Here is a 19,835-nt window from a genome sequence, read left to right as displayed (position 1 = left end):
TATATGTGCACAAGCATGGGTGACTCACCCTCGGCTCAGCAGTCAGAGGGTATAGGAAAGAAGACTATCTGGGCCTGGACTACATAACCTGCCTCGCCTGGGTCTATCACCGCTCCAGGCCTGCTTTTCCAAACCGCAAACAGACCAAAGCTATTAGTGCTCTCAGACTCTTCCTGAAAATCTTTGTAGGGATGGCTCAAGTCTTAGCTCCAGTGAAACTTCTTCCTCAGAGGCCTTCACTAATACACAATGGGAAGTCGCCCACCCTGTCCCTTATACTCCCCTCAGGTTCAAGTTCCATTACACCACCCTATTATCAAAGCAATAACTACAACATTACTTTCTTATTTAGTGTTTCCCACATTTGAATGTTGTCTTCCAAAAGATCAGAGATCTTGGGACCTTGTTTATCTTGTTCATAACTGTATCCCCAGGACCTAGCTTAGGACTTGGCACATAACAGGTGAATGAACAAATGAATATGTGAAAATGATTAGGGCAATACCAAGTGTGGTAAGGATGTGGAACAGCCAGAATTCATACACTGCTGGAGGGCATGTGAATTGGCAAAACCAATTTGGAAAATTGGCAGTATCTACTAAAGCTAAACGTATGCATATCCTATGACCCAACAATTCCAATACAATTTGCCCAACAGAAAAATATACTTATCATCAAAATACATGAGCCAGAAGGTTCACAGCAGCATTATAAAGCAATGAAATTAAGCCAAGCACTAAGTGGGGAAAACCTCACAAAATAACAATGAACTAAAGAAGTCAGACGCCAAAAGAATACATACTATTATTTAGTCCGTTTATATAGCATTCAAAAACAGGTAAAAGTAATCTATAGTGTTAGAAGTCTGAATAGAAGGTAACTGAAAGGAAGCATGAAAGGGTTTTTCTGGGATGCTGGTCATGTTTCTTGATCTAGATGTTGATTACATAGGCATATTCACTAAGAAAACATATTGACATGTTATTTCTAAAATTTGCTGATTAGGTGAGATTATAAAATACTAGAGGCCCGGTGCACTAAATTCATGCACAGGGGGCGGGAAGGGGGGGGGTCCCTTAGCCCAGCCTGCACCCTCTCCAATCCAGGACCCCTCAGGGGATGTCCGACTGCCGGTTTAGGCACCAGGCACCGGCAGTCAGACATCCCTCTTGCAATTCAGAACCACTGGCTCCTAATCACTCGCCTCCCTGCCTGCCTGATCGCCCCCGAACTGCTCTCACCTGCCGGCCTAATTGCCCCCTAACTGCTCTCCCCTGCCGGCCTAATCTCCCCTAGCTGCCTCTGACTCGCCCCCACCACTGGGGCTTTGTCCGGAAGGATGTCCAGTCTAGTTAGCATATTACCCTTTCATTAGTATAGATATTCAGCCTGCCAGGTGTAGCTCAGTGGTTGAGCATCGACCTATGAACCAGGTCATGGTTTGATTCCCGGTCAGGGCTTCCAGTATGGGATGTGCAGGAGGCAACCAATTGATTATTCTCTCTCACCATTGATGTTTCTCTCTCTCTCTCTCTCTCTCTTCCTCTCTGAAATCAATAAAAATATTTTTAATACATTTTTTATTGATTTTTTACCAAGAGGAAGAGAGAGGGATAGAGAGTTAGAAACATCGATGAGAGAGAAACATTAATCAGCTGCCTCCTGCACACCTCCCACTGGGGATGGCCCACAACCAAGGCACGCGCCCCCGACTGGGGACCCTTCAGTCCACAGGTCGACACTCTATCCACTGAGCCAAACCGGTTTGGCTAAAAATATTTTTTAAATATATATATTCAAACAATAAAAACAATTGAGCTGCACACTCATGATTTCTGCACTTTTCTGTATGTATGTTATTTTTCAATGAAAAGTTGAAAAAATTAAGAAGGAGTCCTGAAGAGGTAGCATAGGGACATCATAGTTGCCAGGCTTCTGAGCCATTACCTCACTTTCTTACCCTTGACCCAGCATTTCATCTCAACCACCATCAACAGAGAGATTCCACAAGAAGGGTAATAAATGGGGTAAATAAAATGAGAGGCCTGCCGAAACCGGTTTGGCTCAGTGGATAGAGCGTCGGCCTGTGGACTCAAGGGTCCCAGGTTCGATTCCGGTCAAGGGCATGTACCTTGGTTGCGGGCGCATCCCCAGTAGGGGGTGTGCAGGAGGCAGCTGATCGATGTTTCTCTCTCATCCATGTTTCTAACTCTCTATCCCTCTCTCTTCCTCTCTGTAAAAAATCAATAAAAAATATATTAAAAAAAAAATATGAGAGGCCTGCCTTGGCCTAGCAAAGGCTTTGGCTTCTAGAAGATACCCACTACAGACTCTCAATGTTACCAGATAGCAGAAATTTGGAACATACACACCACCCAGTCCAGGGGTCACACCCAAGGAAAACAGATAAGAGAGTTGCAGTAAAAATAATGATAGCAGATATGTACTGAGCTAATATGACAGAAGGTGGAGCCAAAACTCTTCATGTATTTATCTCAATCCTCCCAATAATCCTAGAACAATGTTAGTACATAGTACCAAGTGCACAGAAGGCTCTCAATAATAAATATTTGCTGAGCGATAGATGTTATTATTGCTTCAAAAGGGTAATTTGTCCCAATGTTTGATGGCACAGCCTTAATTCAAACCCTGAGCAGTGGGATTCTAATGACTGCTCTTAACCACTTCACTGTTATGTGCAAGTGAATAATGTGAAATATATGCCTCAGAGAGCTTACTTCTTTTTTTAAAAATATATATTTCATTGATTTTTTACAGAGAGGAAGAGAGGGATAGAGAGTTAGAAACATCGATGAGAGAGAAACATCGATCAGCTGCCTCCTGCACACCCCGCTACTGGGGATGTGCCCGCAACCAAGGTACATGCCCTTGACTGGAATCAAACCCGGGACGTTTCAGTCTGCAGGCCGACGCTCTATCCACTGAGCCAAACCGGTTTCGGCTAGAGAGCTTACTTCTGATGTGCTTATTACAGTAAGTCAGGCTTCCCAGACTCTGACTGAGGGGTCAAATGGGCCTTGGTTTCCTTATCCATAAAATCGAATAGTAACAGAACCTCCCTTTTATTCAACCAATATGTATTAATTGCCCACTGTGTGCCAGGCAGTGTTCTAGGATTACTGAGCATTAAATGGGAGAACGCAAAATGGTAAATCCACTCGCTCACTTCCTTAACTCCTTGTTCTATGTGTAAGGGACAGTGGTTCTCTTTTGTTGTTGTTTTTTACTAATTTGATGTTATGAAACTCATATACAATTCACACAAAATTTTAGATGATTCATCAACCTTCTAAAGTCCACATACTGCCCTCTGTTGCGGTTAAGAATTGTTGCAGAGGAACTTGGCACACCCTGTTCTCACATCAGAAACCTCCAATGGCATTCACAAGTACCCATTACAGCAGGGAAGGGGATGCCATTTCTACAGACAACAGAAAATAGAAAACTGACATATTTAATCATTGCAGTTTCACAGATAGTAAACCAGGATAAGAATCTCTCTATCTCATGCCTTTAAGTCCAGTGCTTTCCCAACTGTCAAGACAGAAGGCCCTTCTATTCTAGGGTAAGATTACAGGAAGTAGAAGAGGTGGTTAAGCCCCGCACAACTGGGGAGCGGGGAGAGGAGGCAACTTAGACAAGTCTCTCTCTAGGAGCAATTGCTACATCCGTAAAATGGGGTAATAACTTATGATCCTATCTCCCTCCCTGTGGTGCTGCTACACTATGGCTCAGAGGAGGAAAGATGCGCTGCTTCACCAGAGCAATGTAGACCGAAGGGATGGTTGAGATCATTACTGAGAGTCTCAGGGCCCCGAGGGCAGGAATGCTCACGCTTCTCTGCGGTCGGCTTCCGGCTCTGCCCCTGCAAACTCGCAGCCCCTGGCGGAGCCGAAAGCGTTTCAGCAATCGGGGTGTGCGGAAGGAACGCTCCTAGCGGGCTTAGGACGATGCCTGGCACTGAACAGTCGCTTAGTAAATACGTGCTGAACGAATCAATGACTGAGTCTACAAAGAACAACTTCCTCAGTCCCCGCGGCTCAGGTCCCCCTCCAGCCCGCGGGCCGCCACACGCACCGCGGGCCGAACCTTCCTGAAGCTAGGCGCAAGCCCTCCACTTCCCACCGTCCCCACTGCAGGAGCTCGTGGGGCTGCAGTAACGCTCACCTGCCCCAGCCGGCCTCCTCTAGCAGCCCAGGCGCCGCGCGGTGGAGCGGAAACGGGATCCTCACTAGCAATGGAATGAAGGCGAAGATAAAATTTCGCGCCAAACGTCGTAGCCCCGCCCCGAGGCTGTCTCCTAGTTGCGTCACCAGCCCGCCCTCCCTCTCCGGGAGTCCCGCCCTCCCTTCCGGTCTAGTCCTCCCTGACTCGGAGTCCCGCCCTCCCTTCTGTCCCGCCTACCTAAGAGAGGACGCATGACGTAGGCACGCCTACGTGCGGCGGCCATCCTTTGATTCTATCGCCGACGTCGTTTGCGGAAGGAGATTGCCTACGCTGCAGCATTTCCGATTTCAAGCTGGTAACGTGAGCTATTTAAAGGAGACTTCCTCCATCTTTCTTCGTGTGTTTGGTGTGTGTTTTTAACCTGGATGTGACGCACTAAAGGACCCGACGGAAATAGAACTGAAAGCGTTCTAAAATGGCGAACCGCACGGTAAAGGATGCCCACAGCATTCACGGCACCAACCCGCAGTATCTGGTGGAGAAGATCATTCGGACTCGAATCTATGAGTCCAAGTACTGGAAAGAGGAGTGCTTTGGGCTCACGGGTGAGTGGAAGCGCGCCGACCCCACTTTGTGGCCCGGTTCTCCTGACTGAGCGCCGGTGGGACTAGACCCCGGGGGTGAGACTGGGAGGGAATCTGTCGTTTAGAAAAACCGGAGCGCCTACTAGGAGCGCCTGCTATGTGCCTGGACTTACTTGTATGAGGCTTTGGGCTCACAGATGACAGGGTCTTATTCCGAAGGGTGTCTCAACTGGGTTCTTTGCGTTGTTCCATGTTTAATGATAACTTGCTGGGTTCCAGACAGTATTAAGCTCGGGACCCCGAAAGTCTTTTCTTTTTTGGTACCTAACATTTATTATTTGCTATGTCAGGTTTGATTCTCACTGTGGGCCTTAAACTTTATTATTTAAATTTGAACTCACAGACTCAAAGAGAGGTGGAGTGACTTGCCCTAGTTCACACAGCTAGTGTTTGATTTTGACAACTGTGGAAGGTTATTCCCATTTTGTAGATGAGGTTTATTCTCTATTATGTGGCTGTTGAAGAGTTGTTACCGTGTTTTATGTCTTTTGTGAATGAAAAGGGGGCTCTGTAATGAATCTGACATGTTCAGTGACAGGAAGTACAGTAAACCCTCGATTTCTCCGACCTCGATTTCTCCGACCTCGATTTAATGGACAAAATTTCCGGTTCATATGTCTTGTGAAAATCAACACCCTGTTAATTTTAAAAGGCTTTTAACTAAGATTTGGTTATAATTAAATTAACAGGTTCTTTTTTTGTTGGTATTCACTTTTTTTTTTTTAATCTCCCCATTTTGGCTACCTGTTTGTGTATTAGGTAGATCTGCTACACCTCTCAATCTCTAGTGCAGGACAATGTCAAACCCTGTTTCTGATCAATTAGATCAGGCAAAGACCCAAAGCTAACCGGCCTCTGCCTACAGACTGATTGGATTTGACTTGAGTAGCCCTCAGGCAATCATCCACAGGTGAGGCAAGAGGTTTTCCAACAGGGTGGGGCAATTGCTTCTGCCTGGAGGCTGATTGTTATTCTCAGTCTCTTAATGGGCCTCAGAAACTCCACACTGGAGGGTCAGCTGTCTACCCCTCACCCCCCAGGCAAAACTGCCTTGATAGCAAAGGTCAGCTTGAGAAAGATGACCTCTACAGTGTGAGGAATGATATGAAACTGGGGTGGCTGCCTTCCGAACTCTAACCCTAGAGCCCCCAACCCTGTCTTCTGCTCACACAGCTCCAGTCCACTTTGCCCTCCCTCTGCTGGAGCACAAGGTGAATGACTGTGCAAGAAATTTTGTGTTGGCCCTTTAAGAGGTTGCCTGCATTTCCAGCCCTCTCTCCCTGGCAGACAGCAACCCTGCTGCTTTTCACAGCCAGATATTATATGGGCATCTTTCTTTTTTCTTCTTTTTTTAATATACCATATTTTCCAGCATATAAGACAACTGGTCGTATAAGATTTTCCTGGGTTAAAAATTCTTCTTATACGCCGGAAAATACGGTACATGTTGCTAATAATATGGTCTCAATACATACATCAAAAGAATTATAAGGTACTGTATTTTCCAGCGTATAAGACGACTTTTTAACCCAGGGAAATCTTACACACCCAGTCATCTTCTACGCTGGAAAATACAGTATATTATTGATTTTTTACATAGAGGAAGGGCAAGGGATAGAGAGTTAGAAACATCAATGAGAGAGAAACATCGATCAGCTGCCTCCTGCACACTCCCCACTGGGTATGTGCCTGCAACCAAGGTACATGCCCTTGACCAGAATCGAACCAGGGACCCTTCAGTTCGCAGGCCGACGCTCTATCCACTGAGCCAAACCTGTCAGGGCTGGGCACCTTTCTCAGTTCTGATGCTCTCTGCTGGGTGGCCCAGCTTGGGGTTTAGACCCAAGTTCTCAGTGGCAACCCCCCACAGCTGAGATATCTCTCCAGAACTTTAGCTACTGTCTGTGGGAGCCTGGCCAGCCCTTTCGTGCCTCTGCCCTTCCTTCCAGTCTTTATTCGGTCTCCACTTTCCGTCCTTGGTTATCAGGGTTCTCTCTTCAGTTGATTATTCAGTATGTTTTTTGTGTGTTTTAGTTGAAATTCCAGTTTGTTCCTGGGAACCTCTGTAGCATCCACTTACTCTGCTGCCATTTCTAACCTTTTGCACTCGGTTGTCGAGTGTGACTCGACACGGTTAGCATCGGTAGCAGGAATCGAGACAAAGCAAGCGAGTGCAAAGGGTTCATCTCCTTTACTATGGGTTTTTTTTAAAAAAAAACAATTTATTGATTTCAGAGAGGAAGGGAGAGGGAGAGACAGAAACATCAATGACGAGAGAATCATTGATCAGCTGCCTCCTGCATGCCCCCTACTGGGTATTGAGCCCATAACTCGGGCCTGTGCCCTGACTGGGAATCAAACCATGATCTGGTTCATAGGTCAACTCTCAATCACTGAGCCACACCAGCTGGGCATTCACTGTTAGTTTTAACACATTTTAGTGACTAGGCCATATATTAGAAAAAAACACTGTAGTAATACCAGTGACAAATAAATATTACATATCTACAACTGTAGTCTACTCATTTAAACTGAAGATTCACCTCTTGTAAGCAATGTTCAGGGAATGATTAGCACATGATCACACCATATCTTGAGTGGTAATTGGTTCTGTTTGTTGCCTGTAGTGTGACTTTTTTTGTAGCATTTTTAATGCCTGCAGGCTGATGTTCTGAGTGCTAAGCCACAACCCAGCTGTGTGCATTTGTTTGCTCATGGTGACTGATAACTAGACCTATTCAGTATAAATTTAAAATTACAGTAATAGAAAATTTTTTTTTGAAAACTTTTCGATGAAATTAAATTTTTCATTACACAAACATGTCTACATAAGTAAAAACAGGTAAACTAATTTGTCGATTTCTTAACATGCATTTGGACATCCCCTCACTTGAATTAGTCCATTATCTCGAGGGTGATCTGATCATAAAGTCTGAACTGGGCAAGTCATTGTTGGTAGTCATGCCCATGTAACTTTTTTAGTAAAAGGTTTAACTTTGCCTTAAGCAAGCCCTGCCCTTTGTTCTTGTGCATCTAGGTTAACACACCTTTGAAATGTCAGAGTAATCCTTTTTTGGGAGCATGTAATTTTGTTAACTATCCTATCATGTAATCTTAGTTCTCTTCTTAATTCCAATGTATAAAAAGAAATGCAAAACTGTCATTCTCAGGAGCATTTGAGATCTTGCTTCCTGGCATATCATCAGTTTGGTTCAGATAAACTCTCATAAAATTGTCTACAGGATTGGACATTTTTACATCTCTCTGTTAACTCCAAATGTGTTATTTCCCCCTAACATGATGGTGGACTCGAAGTTTGATGGCTTAGATTTAAATCCAGGCCTTGCTGCTTTCTAGCTGTGGACCTTGAAGCAAGTCAGTTAACCTTCCTTAGACCTCATTTTCCTTAGCTGAAAACAGGGCAGTGCTACAACTTAACCTCATGGTTTGTTGTGAAAATTAAATGAATGCTTAGCTAATAGCCTGGTATATAATAATTCATCAGTGTATGACAGCTGCTACCATTATCACCTATTATTACTACTATTAAGTGCACATTTGTTCTCCTAATATTAAACTGTTGATGAGTATTCAGGAGGACCAAACCTTGAACTAACTTCTCTTCAAATCGGGAAAAGCTAAGCCCTAATATGTCTGAAATGCCACTGTTTTTTGTGTGTGTGTGTGTTTATTTTTTAGCTGAACTTGTAGTTGATAAAGCCATGGAGTTAAGGTTTGTCGGTGGCGTCTATGGTGGCAACATAAAGCCAACTCCCTTTCTGTGTTTGACCTTGAAGATGCTTCAGATTCAACCAGAGAAGGATATCATTGTTGAGTTTATAAAAAATGAAGATTTCAAGTGAGTAAAATGTTGACTAATATAAAAGCTTCAATTTCAGTAGTCCAGAATTTGGTTTTGGTTAAGAGGAGTGATAACGTATCTCATTTCCACAGAGTCCCACTTTAGGATTTTGCTTTTGAACTCTTAAATTTGTATTTTGATTGATCTTTACTTTTCCAACATTGGTAACTTATCCCCCAAAAAAGGTATTCCACAAAATCACTGATGCTCAGAGGTAAAGAAAACGACATTCTGTAGAAGATAAGAGGGAAGACTTTGGTGTTAGATATAGGTTCATGTCCAGACTCTGTTACTTATTAACTGTGACCTTAGAAAAGTTACTTAATTTCTAAGCTTTATTTTCTTTACTTGCAAAATGAAGACAGAAATATCAACTCAGGATAGATGTGAGGGTTACAGAAGATAGTGCTATAAATTCCACTGCACAGTGTATGTTGCATAGTAAACATCCCAAAATGTGAGCTGCTCTTATTTTATTATCCATTCTCAAGGAGCTCACAGACAAGAGACATACATAATAATAATTCACAGACAGGTAAAAAGAGGCAAAGCTGGTTGCAGATATCATATTCTTTGCTACCATATTAAGTGGAGATTTGATGAGTAGTTGGTTATAAAAGAAAGGGAAAAGGAAAGAATCTTACAAAACATTAACAGCTAGAAAATAGCTAATTTTTATTAGGTACTTGCTGTGTGCTATGCTTAGCATTGTACACGTATTTTGTCATACTAGTATACCATGCCAGCAAATTAGGTGCTGTCTTCTGCATTTTACAAGAATTGAGAAAGCAAATAAAGTAAGTAATAGAACCAGAATTTGAACCCAGATGATTTTGAAATTCTTCCTGAATCAGCGTTCTGCTGCCTAGCAGCAATTTATATATTCATGTCTATGTGTATTAGTTCTTGTTAGTAAATATATCCTATGCTTTCTGTTGTTTATTCAGTAACTCATTAGACTATCTGTGAGGTAAATAGGTTATATCTTAATTTTGCAGGTAATATAATAGACTCTGAAAGTTGAACAACACATCCCAAATTCTCACAACTAGTAAGTGGTAGAATGGGAACTTGAACCCAGGACTCCATATTTTAGCTCTTCCTACTGCCCCATGCTGCCTCTAAAATTGCAGCTTTCTCATTTGCCAAAGAAAAAGAACTTGTTTATCCAATACTGTCATAAGTAAAGCCAATGGTAAAACTCAGGAATTTTTAAGGATGAACTTTTAGAACTTTTTAGGAATTGTTGTTTCACTGTCATTGATCTGTCAGGTATGTCCGCATGTTGGGAGCACTTTATATGAGGCTGACAGGCACTGCAATTGATTGCTACAAATACTTGGAGCCTCTGTACAATGATTATAGAAAAATTAAGAGCCAGAACCGAAATGGAGGTAAGTATGGTGCCATATGATTGAACCTTCATTCCTGAGCCAGTTTTTATTTCACCAGTATCTCTGCCCTCATAGTCACATAGTGAGTGCTCCCCTTTATCTCCTTCATTAGACTGTTAGCCTCCTGTTGGCCTTAACCAGCCTACCCTATCTGCCCACCTTCCTGACTGCACCTTTATTTTTTATAATATGGAGCGTTTTATCAGTTTGTGTGCCATCCTTGCGCAGGGGCCATGCTCATCTTCTCTGTAGTGTTCCAGTTTTAGTATATGTGCTGCTGAAGTGAGCATCTTATTTTAATCCCAGCCTGTGTCACATGCTCCCTCCACATGTGCTCCATTCCATAATATTTAGCTCTAGAATGACCACCATAAAAGCCTTCCCCAAACCTCCCAAGTTAGTTTTCCATCTTCACAGTTCTTTCTGCTGGCCTCTCTAGCTACTATACTTCACACTACAGTATATAGACTAAGTGTACTTACTCATACTTATGTAGGAGTCCCACTGAAAAACAGTAAGTATATCCAAGAGGTGCAGCTCCATGCCTCTTACAGAGACACTTCTAGTGATAAAGTGGGTTAGTGCAATCATAACCTTTTCTCACTTGGTGCAATAAAAAATTAGTAACTGTGTTTTTTTTTTCCTTTCCCTTCTACATGTATCATTAAGCAGTAGAAGGTTAAGAATTTGAAATTATACTTTAAACTTTTGTTAACTTAGTAATTTATTTATCGAATAAATATGTATTAAATGTCAAGTCATGCCAAGTAATAATGGCCATGACTCCCATCTTGTTCACCATGTTATTGTTTGCTATGTACTGGAAATAACATGGTAAACAAGATGGACATGGCCATTATAGAATTACTTATTTATGATTATGATAGAAGCCTGGTGCACGAAAATTATGCACTGGGGGGTGGGGGGCTCGGCCCAGCCTGCGCCCTCTCACAGTCCAGGACCCCTCCGGGGGTTGTCCGCCTGTCAGCTTAGGCCCGAGGGGGATCAGACCTAAGCCAGCAGTCAGAATCCCTCACACAGTCCAGGGCTCTCATAGTCTGGGATCCCTCCCTCCTTACCACCCGCAGTGGAGACAAGAGAGGCTCTTGCCACCACCGCTGCGCTCGCCAGCTGTGAGCCCAGCTTCTGGCTGATGGCTGAGCAGCGCTCCCCCTGTTGGGAGCGCACTGACCACCAGGGGACAGCTCCTGCGTTGAGCATCTGCCCCCTGGTGGTCAGTGCACATTATAGCAACTGGTCATTCTGTCATTTGGTCAATTTGCATATTAGGGTTTTATTATATAGGATTATGTTAACTAAAGTAAGATAGGGTTTCTCAGTCTATTGGCAGTTTGGGCCATATAATTCTTTGTAGGGCGCTGTCCTGTGCATTGTAGGATATTTAACAATACCCCTGGCCTCCACCCATTAAAAGCCAGTAGCACTCCCCACCCTAGTTACGGGGGGGCAAAATTACCCGTGGTAATGTTTACTATAGAAATTCTGAAATTTTTCCATTTACCATATAAGACACGCATTCTATATTCAGAAATTACACTTTAGTTATATGATCTATTCAAGAACATTACCTCTGTGCAATTCACAACTATTTGTGCTTGCTTTTGCGTTTGTCTCTTCTGCTAATTGGGACAGCTTCATTTATCCTTTTATCCCCAGCTCCTAAATGAGGCCTGGCACATAGATGCTTTCAATAAATGTGAGTTGAATGAATGAAGATAAGTGGTGAAGGCTTCAAGGGCTTAGTTTAAGCCCAGCTTTAACAGTACTCCCTTCTGTGTAATTGCCACACCATAATAGCTTCACTAGTGAAAAGGAAGCTGCAGAGAATTCACAATTACTTTTTGGCTATTTAAATTTATTTCCAAATTGTTGAGCTTATGATTTTTCTTTTATTAGAGTTTGAACTGATGCACGTAGATGAGTTCATTGATGAACTACTACACAGTGAGAGAGTCTGTGATATCATTCTGCCCCGGCTACAGGTAAGAGATCAAAGTCTCATATATGAGTCACTCCCCCCCTACCTCGACCCCCCAAATAAGTAGTCTACATGTCTCTGTAAAACATAGCAGCTTGGAGGTGAGAGTCAAGCAGATAATTTGAAGGGGTAGGGCTTTAAAAATTATTAACACAAGAAGACTTTGTTCTTTAAAATGTTATGTCAAAGACACTGTAGCTAGGGTAGATTTTTGAAATTTGTGAGCAGCTTTTTTCAAATTGCCCTTCATATAAAATTCAGGATATTAAACATAAAAGGAGGGTCAGGAGTATGAGCAGACTTTAATCCCTAAAATAGCACTGTAATCATCCTGTCTTCCTTTCCCAGAGATATATGATTGTCCGTGAAATGCCTTTCAGGAACAGCTTTTACAGAGTATGATTTTAAAACTGTTGAAAATAAAAAGGGAAAACAGATATAGTAGGTAGCTAAAGAGAAAGGGAATAGAGATTTCTAAAGAGAGAGATGACTGAACAGGGAACTAGGAGACCTAAGTTTCTGGGTAATTATTACAGCTGACTTGCTGGGGGACCTGGTTTTATTTTCCCTTCTATGAAATAAAAAACTAGATTAACTAGTGGTCTGCCCCATGGGACTATTTTAAGGCTATTGGAAGGAATAAGAGGAGACAGCTCCACATTAGCCAACCAGAGCAGCTCCTTTTTCTTTAAGTAACATATCGGGCTTGAGAGTGAGATTTCATTTGAGCATAGACTTTCTTTTAAATGGCTTTATTAAGATATAATTGACATAGAATAAATTACGTACATTTAAAGTATAGAGTTTGGTAAGTTTTGACATATGTGTGTATGCCCTTGAAACTCATCACAATTAAGAATAGTGAAAATATCCATCACCCCAGAAGTTTCCTTCTATACAATCCCGCCCACCCACCCCTATTCAACCACTGATATATATGCTACTTTGTCATGATAGATTAGTTGCATTTTGGGATTAGTACAGTACATTCTAATTTTAGTCTGTCTTCTCCCCAGCATAATTATTTTGAAATTCATCTATGTTGTTACATGTATTAATAGTTTATTTCCTTTTATTGCTGAATGAGTGTCTCTCTACTGTTCCATACTCGATACTATAGTCCATGTGGTGAAGAGAATGAGATTTCAAATCTGAAAACTGGCTTTTAGGACCCAATTCTCTTACTAACGCATTGTGGATTACATTAATTATTATTATATTGTCTGCTCTTGTTATTTTTAGAAATACTGCAAAAGAACTGAAATACTTAGAATTGCAATCATGTTTTAACTAAGGGTTCCAAAGCCCAGTCAGCTTGAAGCAAACCTACTGATATGAGGTGGTTTGCATGGAGTCTAGAAGACTATAAAACAAGCCTCACTGAGGAGAGAGAAATTGAAATTTGACAGATACATGTTCTGTCAGCAAGAGGTGTGGGCCTCTTACATGTCTTGGATTAAGTGACCCTTAAGAAGTGACCCTCTTGCTCTGATTCTGTTCTTATTAAGCAACCCATAGATCATCAGTTTAGCTTCTGATGTGTCCTGACATTGGCAAGGAGCTTCTGTGGAATGAATTCTAATTTCATCAAACACAAATACTATGAATTATATATTGACTTTATTCACTGACAAATCTGGTGAGCATTAGGGATTCTGGAAACCCTATCTGATGTGATCCTAGATCCCAAACTGGTGATCCTGAGTGGAAAGCATTTTTCTGAGGGATTGACTTAACTGAGTGGCATCTTTGTCTCATTTCTACCAACTTATATAGAATGTTTTTAGGGATGAATGAGAGTTAAGTAACATACAAATGTTACTATTTATTCTAGGGCTATCCAACATTCTTTATGCACTTAGCACTTATAAATGGTAAGGGATCTTATGACCCAGCCAGACCATTTGGCAGTTTTGAATTCACCTTTGCCTCTCAGATCCTTTGTCACTCAGTAAACACTGCTAAGTCACATCTCAGAAGAAAATGGAACCAGATGAATTATTTCCTGTGCCTTGTTAAAAAAATGCATGACTCTAGACAGCTCTCTGAATCTTGGGTTTTGTAGAGAATTGGTGCTGTTCTAAAGCAAGACCTAATACACTCTTCAGCCCCAAACTGGACTGAGCCTCAGTGGATCTCTTGGGGCAATTCTGATCTGAGCCACTTCTGGCAGAACTTCCAGCCAACACGGTCCCAGCCATGAACTTACGGCCCTTATATATGAAGTCCACATTTTTTTATTTGAGGCTATACCTATCTTGATTGATAACCCAGTGACCTTAGAGTATAAGATCACAGAGAATAGAACCAACAGGAAATGGAGACGTCCCTTCAGCTTTGTATCTGTTTACAGGGGAATTTAAAGACTATATAAATTTCTGGTATATTAAACACCTTATGAGCATTTTAAACTGTCAAGGATGTCTTTGAAATGAATCTCAGGAGCCCAGTGTTGGGACTTCTGGACATAGATAAGATATCAAGGCCCCCTAACACTCATTGTGTTTTCTGTAGAAACGCTATGTGCTAGAGGAAGCTGAGCAATTGGAGCCTCGGGTTAGCGCTCTAGAAGAGGACATGGATGATGTCGAGTCCAGTGAAGAGGAGGAAGAAGAGGATGAGAAGGTCAGGTACCTGGGAGCTTAAGGGGGAAGAAGGGATAGTTACAGGGAAGGGGAATGGTGTTTTGTTGTTTTTAACTTTCTTTAACCAAAAAATGCAGTATTTAGTCAATAAGAATATGGGCTTTAAAATAGACCCTGGTTCATATCTCAACTCTGCTGTATATAGTAGTATAACCTTGTGCAAATTACATAATCTCAGTTTTCTCTGTATAATGTGGATATACTTATGGTAAGTTAAAAAAGGACCTAAAACATTTGTGATTAAAATTCAAGTAACAATATACATATGGAAAAAGGTTAGCGGAACATACAAGAAATACTAGCTCATGGAGTCTGAGACATTATAAATGGAAGTGTAGCTCTGAGCCATCAGGCTCCCTTAAAGTTGAGTGCAGAAGGAAGCACAATCATTCATGAATTCAAAGCCATGTAAAGCTGAGGTGCTTTTCTGTGGTGAGTGAGCCAAAAGTAGGTTTTTGTGTTTTTTTTAATGGGAAATTTTAATCACATACCAAAGTGGAGAGATTGTACTTCAATTTACCCATCAGCCTAGCTTCAATGTTGATCAACTCATAGCCAGTTTGTTTCCTCTACATCTCTACCCATTTGCCCCCCACCAATTTACCTTGAAGCATCTTAACATTTCATGTATCAGTTTTTAAAATGAAATGGTTCTAGAATAGCCTCCCAAGATGAATGTCCTTGGTAGCATTGTAAACTCATGGATTTAAGCATTTTTTTTATGCTTTGATGCATTATTGTCCCTTTTGATTGATACTCACAGTGTCCCATCTTTGGCTAGTGGGGGTCCCTCAACTTGACTTGTGAGACTTTGATATAATCATAGTAGTCTCAGCCCCTTGCTTTCTGATGTATGTTCTAGTCATCTTTTACTAGCTTCTGCCCTCAAACTGGAATTAGCCATTTTCCAAGGAGCCTTTGATTCCATTTACTGAGCTACGATATTTAGATACCATAACTTGGGTACTGTACATGGTTATTCTCTAGGTTTGGTCAGTGTTACTAGCTAGGCCTTGGTAGTTGGCTGAACTTAAAGGAAATTTCTCTTTAAGATTAAAGTACACCATGAGTTTGTATTTAACCTTAATCATTTTACATTTATATGTTTTCTTTTGCATTGGAAATTCAACTTCTTAAGGAGATAAATATGATTAGTAATCTCTCACTACTCTCAGTAAGTCCCAGAATAATGGTACCAACACTAGAACAATAATGGAATTATTGGAAAGTTTTTTTAATTGGAGTTTTTTCCTCCTCCAAGTTATCCCTCCATGTTTTTCAAATTACTGTTTTTAAAATCACTTGAAGGTAGCCCAGCTGGTGTGGCTCAGTGGTTGTGTCAGTCTATGAACCAAGAGGTCATAGTTTGATTCCCAGTTAAAGCACATGCCGAGGTTGCAGGCTTGATCCCAGGGGAGGGCATGCAGGAGGCAGCCGATAGAGGATTCTCTCTCACCATTGATGTTCATCATTGATGTTTCTCTCTCTCTCTCTCTCTCTCTCTCTGAAATAAAAGAATCACTTAACCCTTTGCACTCGCTTGCTTTTTTCTCGATTCCTTTATTCTACTCGGGATTTAATTTTTTAAATACCCCAGATTTTACAAAGCGCGGCAGTAGAATAAAAAATTGGAGTTTCTTTTCATACAAACTTATTTGGATTTTTTTTATATTTCAAATTATTGATACATTCAATAACCATCACACTTGACATCCGAGTGCAAAAGGTTAAAGGTAGAATTTGGGACAGGATAGGTTGGGGAGTGTAGCAGTGTTTCTAAATGGCTCTCTATAAGCCTTGCTCATCACTGATCCATCTATCTCATTTATCTCATTTACAGTTGGAGAGAGTACCATCACCTGATCACCGCCGGAGAAGCTACCGAGACTTGGACAAGCCCCGTCGCTCTCCCACACTGCGCTACAGGAGAAGTAGGAGCAGGTCTCCTAGAAGGTAAGGCCCTAGTCATTTGCCTCTTCCAGGAAGATTTTAAGCACTGTAGACTCAAAGTTTGGACTTCAGGGAAGGAAAGATGCCAGTCTATGGAGAATGTTTGCTTGCCCAATGTGTTAGTTGCTGGAAAATAACCACCCACAAAACCTCAGTGGCAGACAGTATAATCATTTATTTAAGTTCACAAGTCTGCAGTCAGTGATATAAGCTGGGCTTGGCTAGGCAGTTTTTTTAGTATGTTATGTTCACTCACCTGATTTGTAGTCTGTTGGCCTTAGTTACAAGATGGCCTTAGTTAGCTAGGATGACTGGGGCAATTCATCTCTTCTCTATGTATGTCTCATTCTAGGCTAGGTTAGGCACATTCTCATGGTAATGGCAGAATTCAAGAGCCAACAAGCCCAATCATGCAAGTTTCTTTCCACTATACGGTTGTATCACATCTGTAAATATCCCATTGGCCAAAGCAAGTCACTTGGAGTGGGAGGGTGCTAAAAGTTACATGACAAAAGAGATGGGTTAAAAATTGGGGCAATTTTTTGCAATGTACAACATTCAAGGCACCTACCTACTAAGGCTCTTCTTCATCTGTTTTCTTTACATTTAGGCGAAGTCGGTCTCCAAAAAGGAGGAGGTAGGCCTTTGTGGGTTTTTGTAATGAAGGGTAGGAATTGGGGCAAAGGGGGGCAGAGGGGATGCTGTTTTTGTGATTAAATTGCCAGGCAGATATGGGAGTGTAACCAGTCATTTCCACAGCCCTTCCCCTCGCCGAGAGAGGCATCGGAGCAAAAGTCCAAGACGTCACCGCAGCAGGTCCCGAGATAGACGACACAGATCCCGCTCCAAGTCCCCAGGTATAACATTTGGGCCTTTTGCTATTGGTTGTATTAACAAAGAAATGTAATAGGAACAATTAACCTCTTGCAATACTGGAGTGCTTGTGTTATTGCTTAGAAGAAAAGGAAATGGACTTAGAATTTAAAAATTAAGAGTTGACATCTTGACTCTCATTTATAGGCTTTGCTGTTAAGTGGAGGAGCCTCAGTTTTTTCATCATCTGAAATTTTAGGACTGAGACTTAATAAGAGTAGTGGTAAATACTCAATGCGATGTTTGTGTAATGAGCCATAAAGCCCTGGATGCATATGAAGTGGGTTCATTTCTCCTCTCCACCATACACACACCATTTCAGAGAGCTACTATCAAACAGAGATGTCCCTAGCATAGACCAATAAAGTATTAAGCCAATGGGAGGTTTTGGGGGAGGTGAAAATGACTTCGGAGGAATAGGAGGGTAGAATCTCAATTCATTTATTGGCCTTTTCTTTCCTAGGTCATCACCGTAGTCACAGACACAGAAGCCACTCAAAATCTCCTGAAAGGTATGGATTGACCTCTATTTTGACTTGAGAATTTCACTCTTTATTCAGAAATTAAAGCCCCAGTCACAATTAAATTTGACCTGAAATTTTGCTTTGATGGGGATATTTAGGAATTCTCCTTCATTATAGGAGAAAATTGGCCTGTTGCCCTGAGAATTACTAGAATTATATATGTTTGTGTTGTTTTGTTTTTCTTTGAAGGTGATAGGGTTATGTGCTTTGGATAGTGATAGGGGTATGAGCTTTGGTCTCAGGAGGCCTGGACTTAACCCCAACTTTTAACACTTTTAACAGAGTGACAATGAACAAGTCACTTTCATTTGATAAGCTTTCAATAGAAATGTCTATATGCTATACACTGTTATGTTCATTCTTAATCTCTCAGAGGTCATTTCCTCAGTGGTAAATTTTGGACAGTAATGCTAGCTAGACTCATTGTGTTACTCTGAGACATAGAACACCAGGCCATTTAATGAAGATTATGTATCACCTCTGTTCCCATCAGTGTCACCATACCCCAGTTTTCCTCAAAAGTCCTTGCCCAGCTCCTTGAACAGGTGTTAAGTTTAATAATGTGTATGTGTTGCCATTTCAGATCTAAGAAGAGCCACAAGAAGAGCCGGAGAGGGAATGAGTAATGGACTCAGTTTAGGTTTAGTCCAAATAGCCTCCTGCAAATATGAAGTCATCTCTCTTTGTGGAAGGACTAAGATCTACTCCCAAGGCAGCTATAAGAATATTTTAGGGTGTTTTTGGTTTTTTTAACCTGAAAGTCTCTCCACTTTTTTTTCCTTGGGGGTGGAGGGGTGGGTGGTAATGAAAGAGGTGCTTAGTTTTGTATCTCTTTTTGAATCCTAATCCATATTTGAGGGATAATGCTCCCCAAGGGCTGCTTTTGATCCCTTGTACAACAAACATTGAGGATTTGGGAAGTGGAGGGTATGTATGACAAGGAGGAGATATGGGCGGCCTAGTAATACTTTTGTTATTAAATTTAACATTCCATCTTTCTTTGGTTTCATTTTTAGTTTGCTCCGATTAGAACTGTTTTGAGAATCCTAAGATTTGTGCTGCTGCTGTTACATTAAAAAATCAAGTTAGTAAAACATTAGTGCTTTTTTCCCCAGCAGTAGCAAGTGATAATAAATATGAGAATTAACTGATGAATAGCAGTTTTGTAACAAAAGGATTCTTCTGGATCATTTAATCCAGTTGCACTGAACAGTTCAACAAACAGTAAAACTTAACACCTTTTATACAGCATTTTTATATATTGTTTCTCCTTCCACAAGGTTAAGATGCCCAGCCTGTATTCTAGAAGAATTGACATTATCCAAGTCTAGTCAGTAGCAGTAGGGCAACAAGATTGAAAAGGTTTGTTGGAGAGAAAAGTAATGTCACTCAGGGTTTTGACCTGAATTGTTGGACAATAATGCCATTCATAAAGCCAGGAAATATAGCAGGAAGAGACCAGGATTTACAGGGGCAGGTAGTGGGAGTTGTAGTGAAAATGATGCAATCAGTTTAGACAGCTATAGTATGTCTAGGCAAAGCTCAGAAAGTTGGAACTAGGAACTGGAATTGAGCATAGTGATCTACCCTTGAAATGACAATGTTTGGATAATTGTGGATGTGCAGAATTAAACAGATTGCCCCAGGAGTATTTGTATATGTAGGAGCAGCCAATAACAGAATCAGGCAACAGCACTGGTGAGAGGAAGTGCAGTCATGGGTTGAAAACTGCAGTGAATCATTCAGAAAAGAGAAT

The 19,835-nt window shown here is 41.4% G+C and overlaps 1 protein-coding gene and 1 non-coding gene across 4 annotated transcripts; one reads left to right on the top strand and one right to left on the bottom strand.

Annotated features, from left to right (window-relative positions):
* The first annotated feature begins 4,470 nt into the window (after positions 1-4,470).
* Positions 4,471-19,074, top strand: PRPF38A (pre-mRNA processing factor 38A). 3 transcript variants are annotated; one of them, XM_008139308.3, is made up of 10 exons: positions 4,474-4,793; positions 8,532-8,691; positions 9,967-10,088; positions 12,006-12,091; positions 14,602-14,712; positions 16,573-16,685; positions 17,293-17,319; positions 17,442-17,539; positions 18,019-18,067; positions 18,663-19,074. In XM_008139308.3, the coding sequence occupies exons 1-10, from the start codon at positions 4,664-4,666 to the stop codon at positions 18,703-18,705; spliced, it is 939 nt and encodes a 312-aa protein (XP_008137530.1). In that variant the 5' UTR covers positions 4,474-4,663; the 3' UTR covers positions 18,706-19,074. The 3 variants fall into 3 exon arrangements, with proteins under 3 accessions (XP_054576536.1, XP_008137530.1, XP_054576537.1); XM_054720562.1 differs by having other exon boundaries at positions 4,630-4,793; positions 8,630-8,691; XM_054720561.1 differs by lacking the exon at positions 17,293-17,319 and having other exon boundaries at positions 4,471-4,793.
* On the bottom strand, positions 10,272-10,378 carry LOC114230817 (U6 spliceosomal RNA). The gene has a single exon (XR_003616793.1). It is a non-coding gene; the product is annotated as a U6 spliceosomal RNA (small nuclear RNA).
* Positions 19,075-19,835: the final 761 nt, after the last annotated feature.

This window comes from Eptesicus fuscus, chromosome 9, assembly GCF_027574615.1.
Source record: "Eptesicus fuscus isolate TK198812 chromosome 9, DD_ASM_mEF_20220401, whole genome shotgun sequence".
NCBI classification, from domain to species: Eukaryota; Metazoa; Chordata; class Mammalia; order Chiroptera; family Vespertilionidae; genus Eptesicus; species Eptesicus fuscus.
The sequence above is the reverse complement of the archived record's forward strand: the minus strand, read 5'-3'. Positions and strand labels throughout refer to the sequence as shown.

Bases quoted from the DNA above. Each gene is read 5' to 3' on its own strand.
- PRPF38A (XM_008139308.3), top strand. From the start codon at position 4,664: ATGGCGAACCGCACGGTAAAGGATGCCCACAGCATTCACGGCACCAAC. The intron at 8,692-9,966 runs GTGAGTAAAATG...TTGATCTGTCAG, and splicing joins ATAAAAAATGAAGATTTCAA to GTATGTCCGCATGTTGGGAG. The intron at 17,540-18,018 runs GTATAACATTTG...TTTCTTTCCTAG, and splicing joins ATCCCGCTCCAAGTCCCCAG to GTCATCACCGTAGTCACAGA.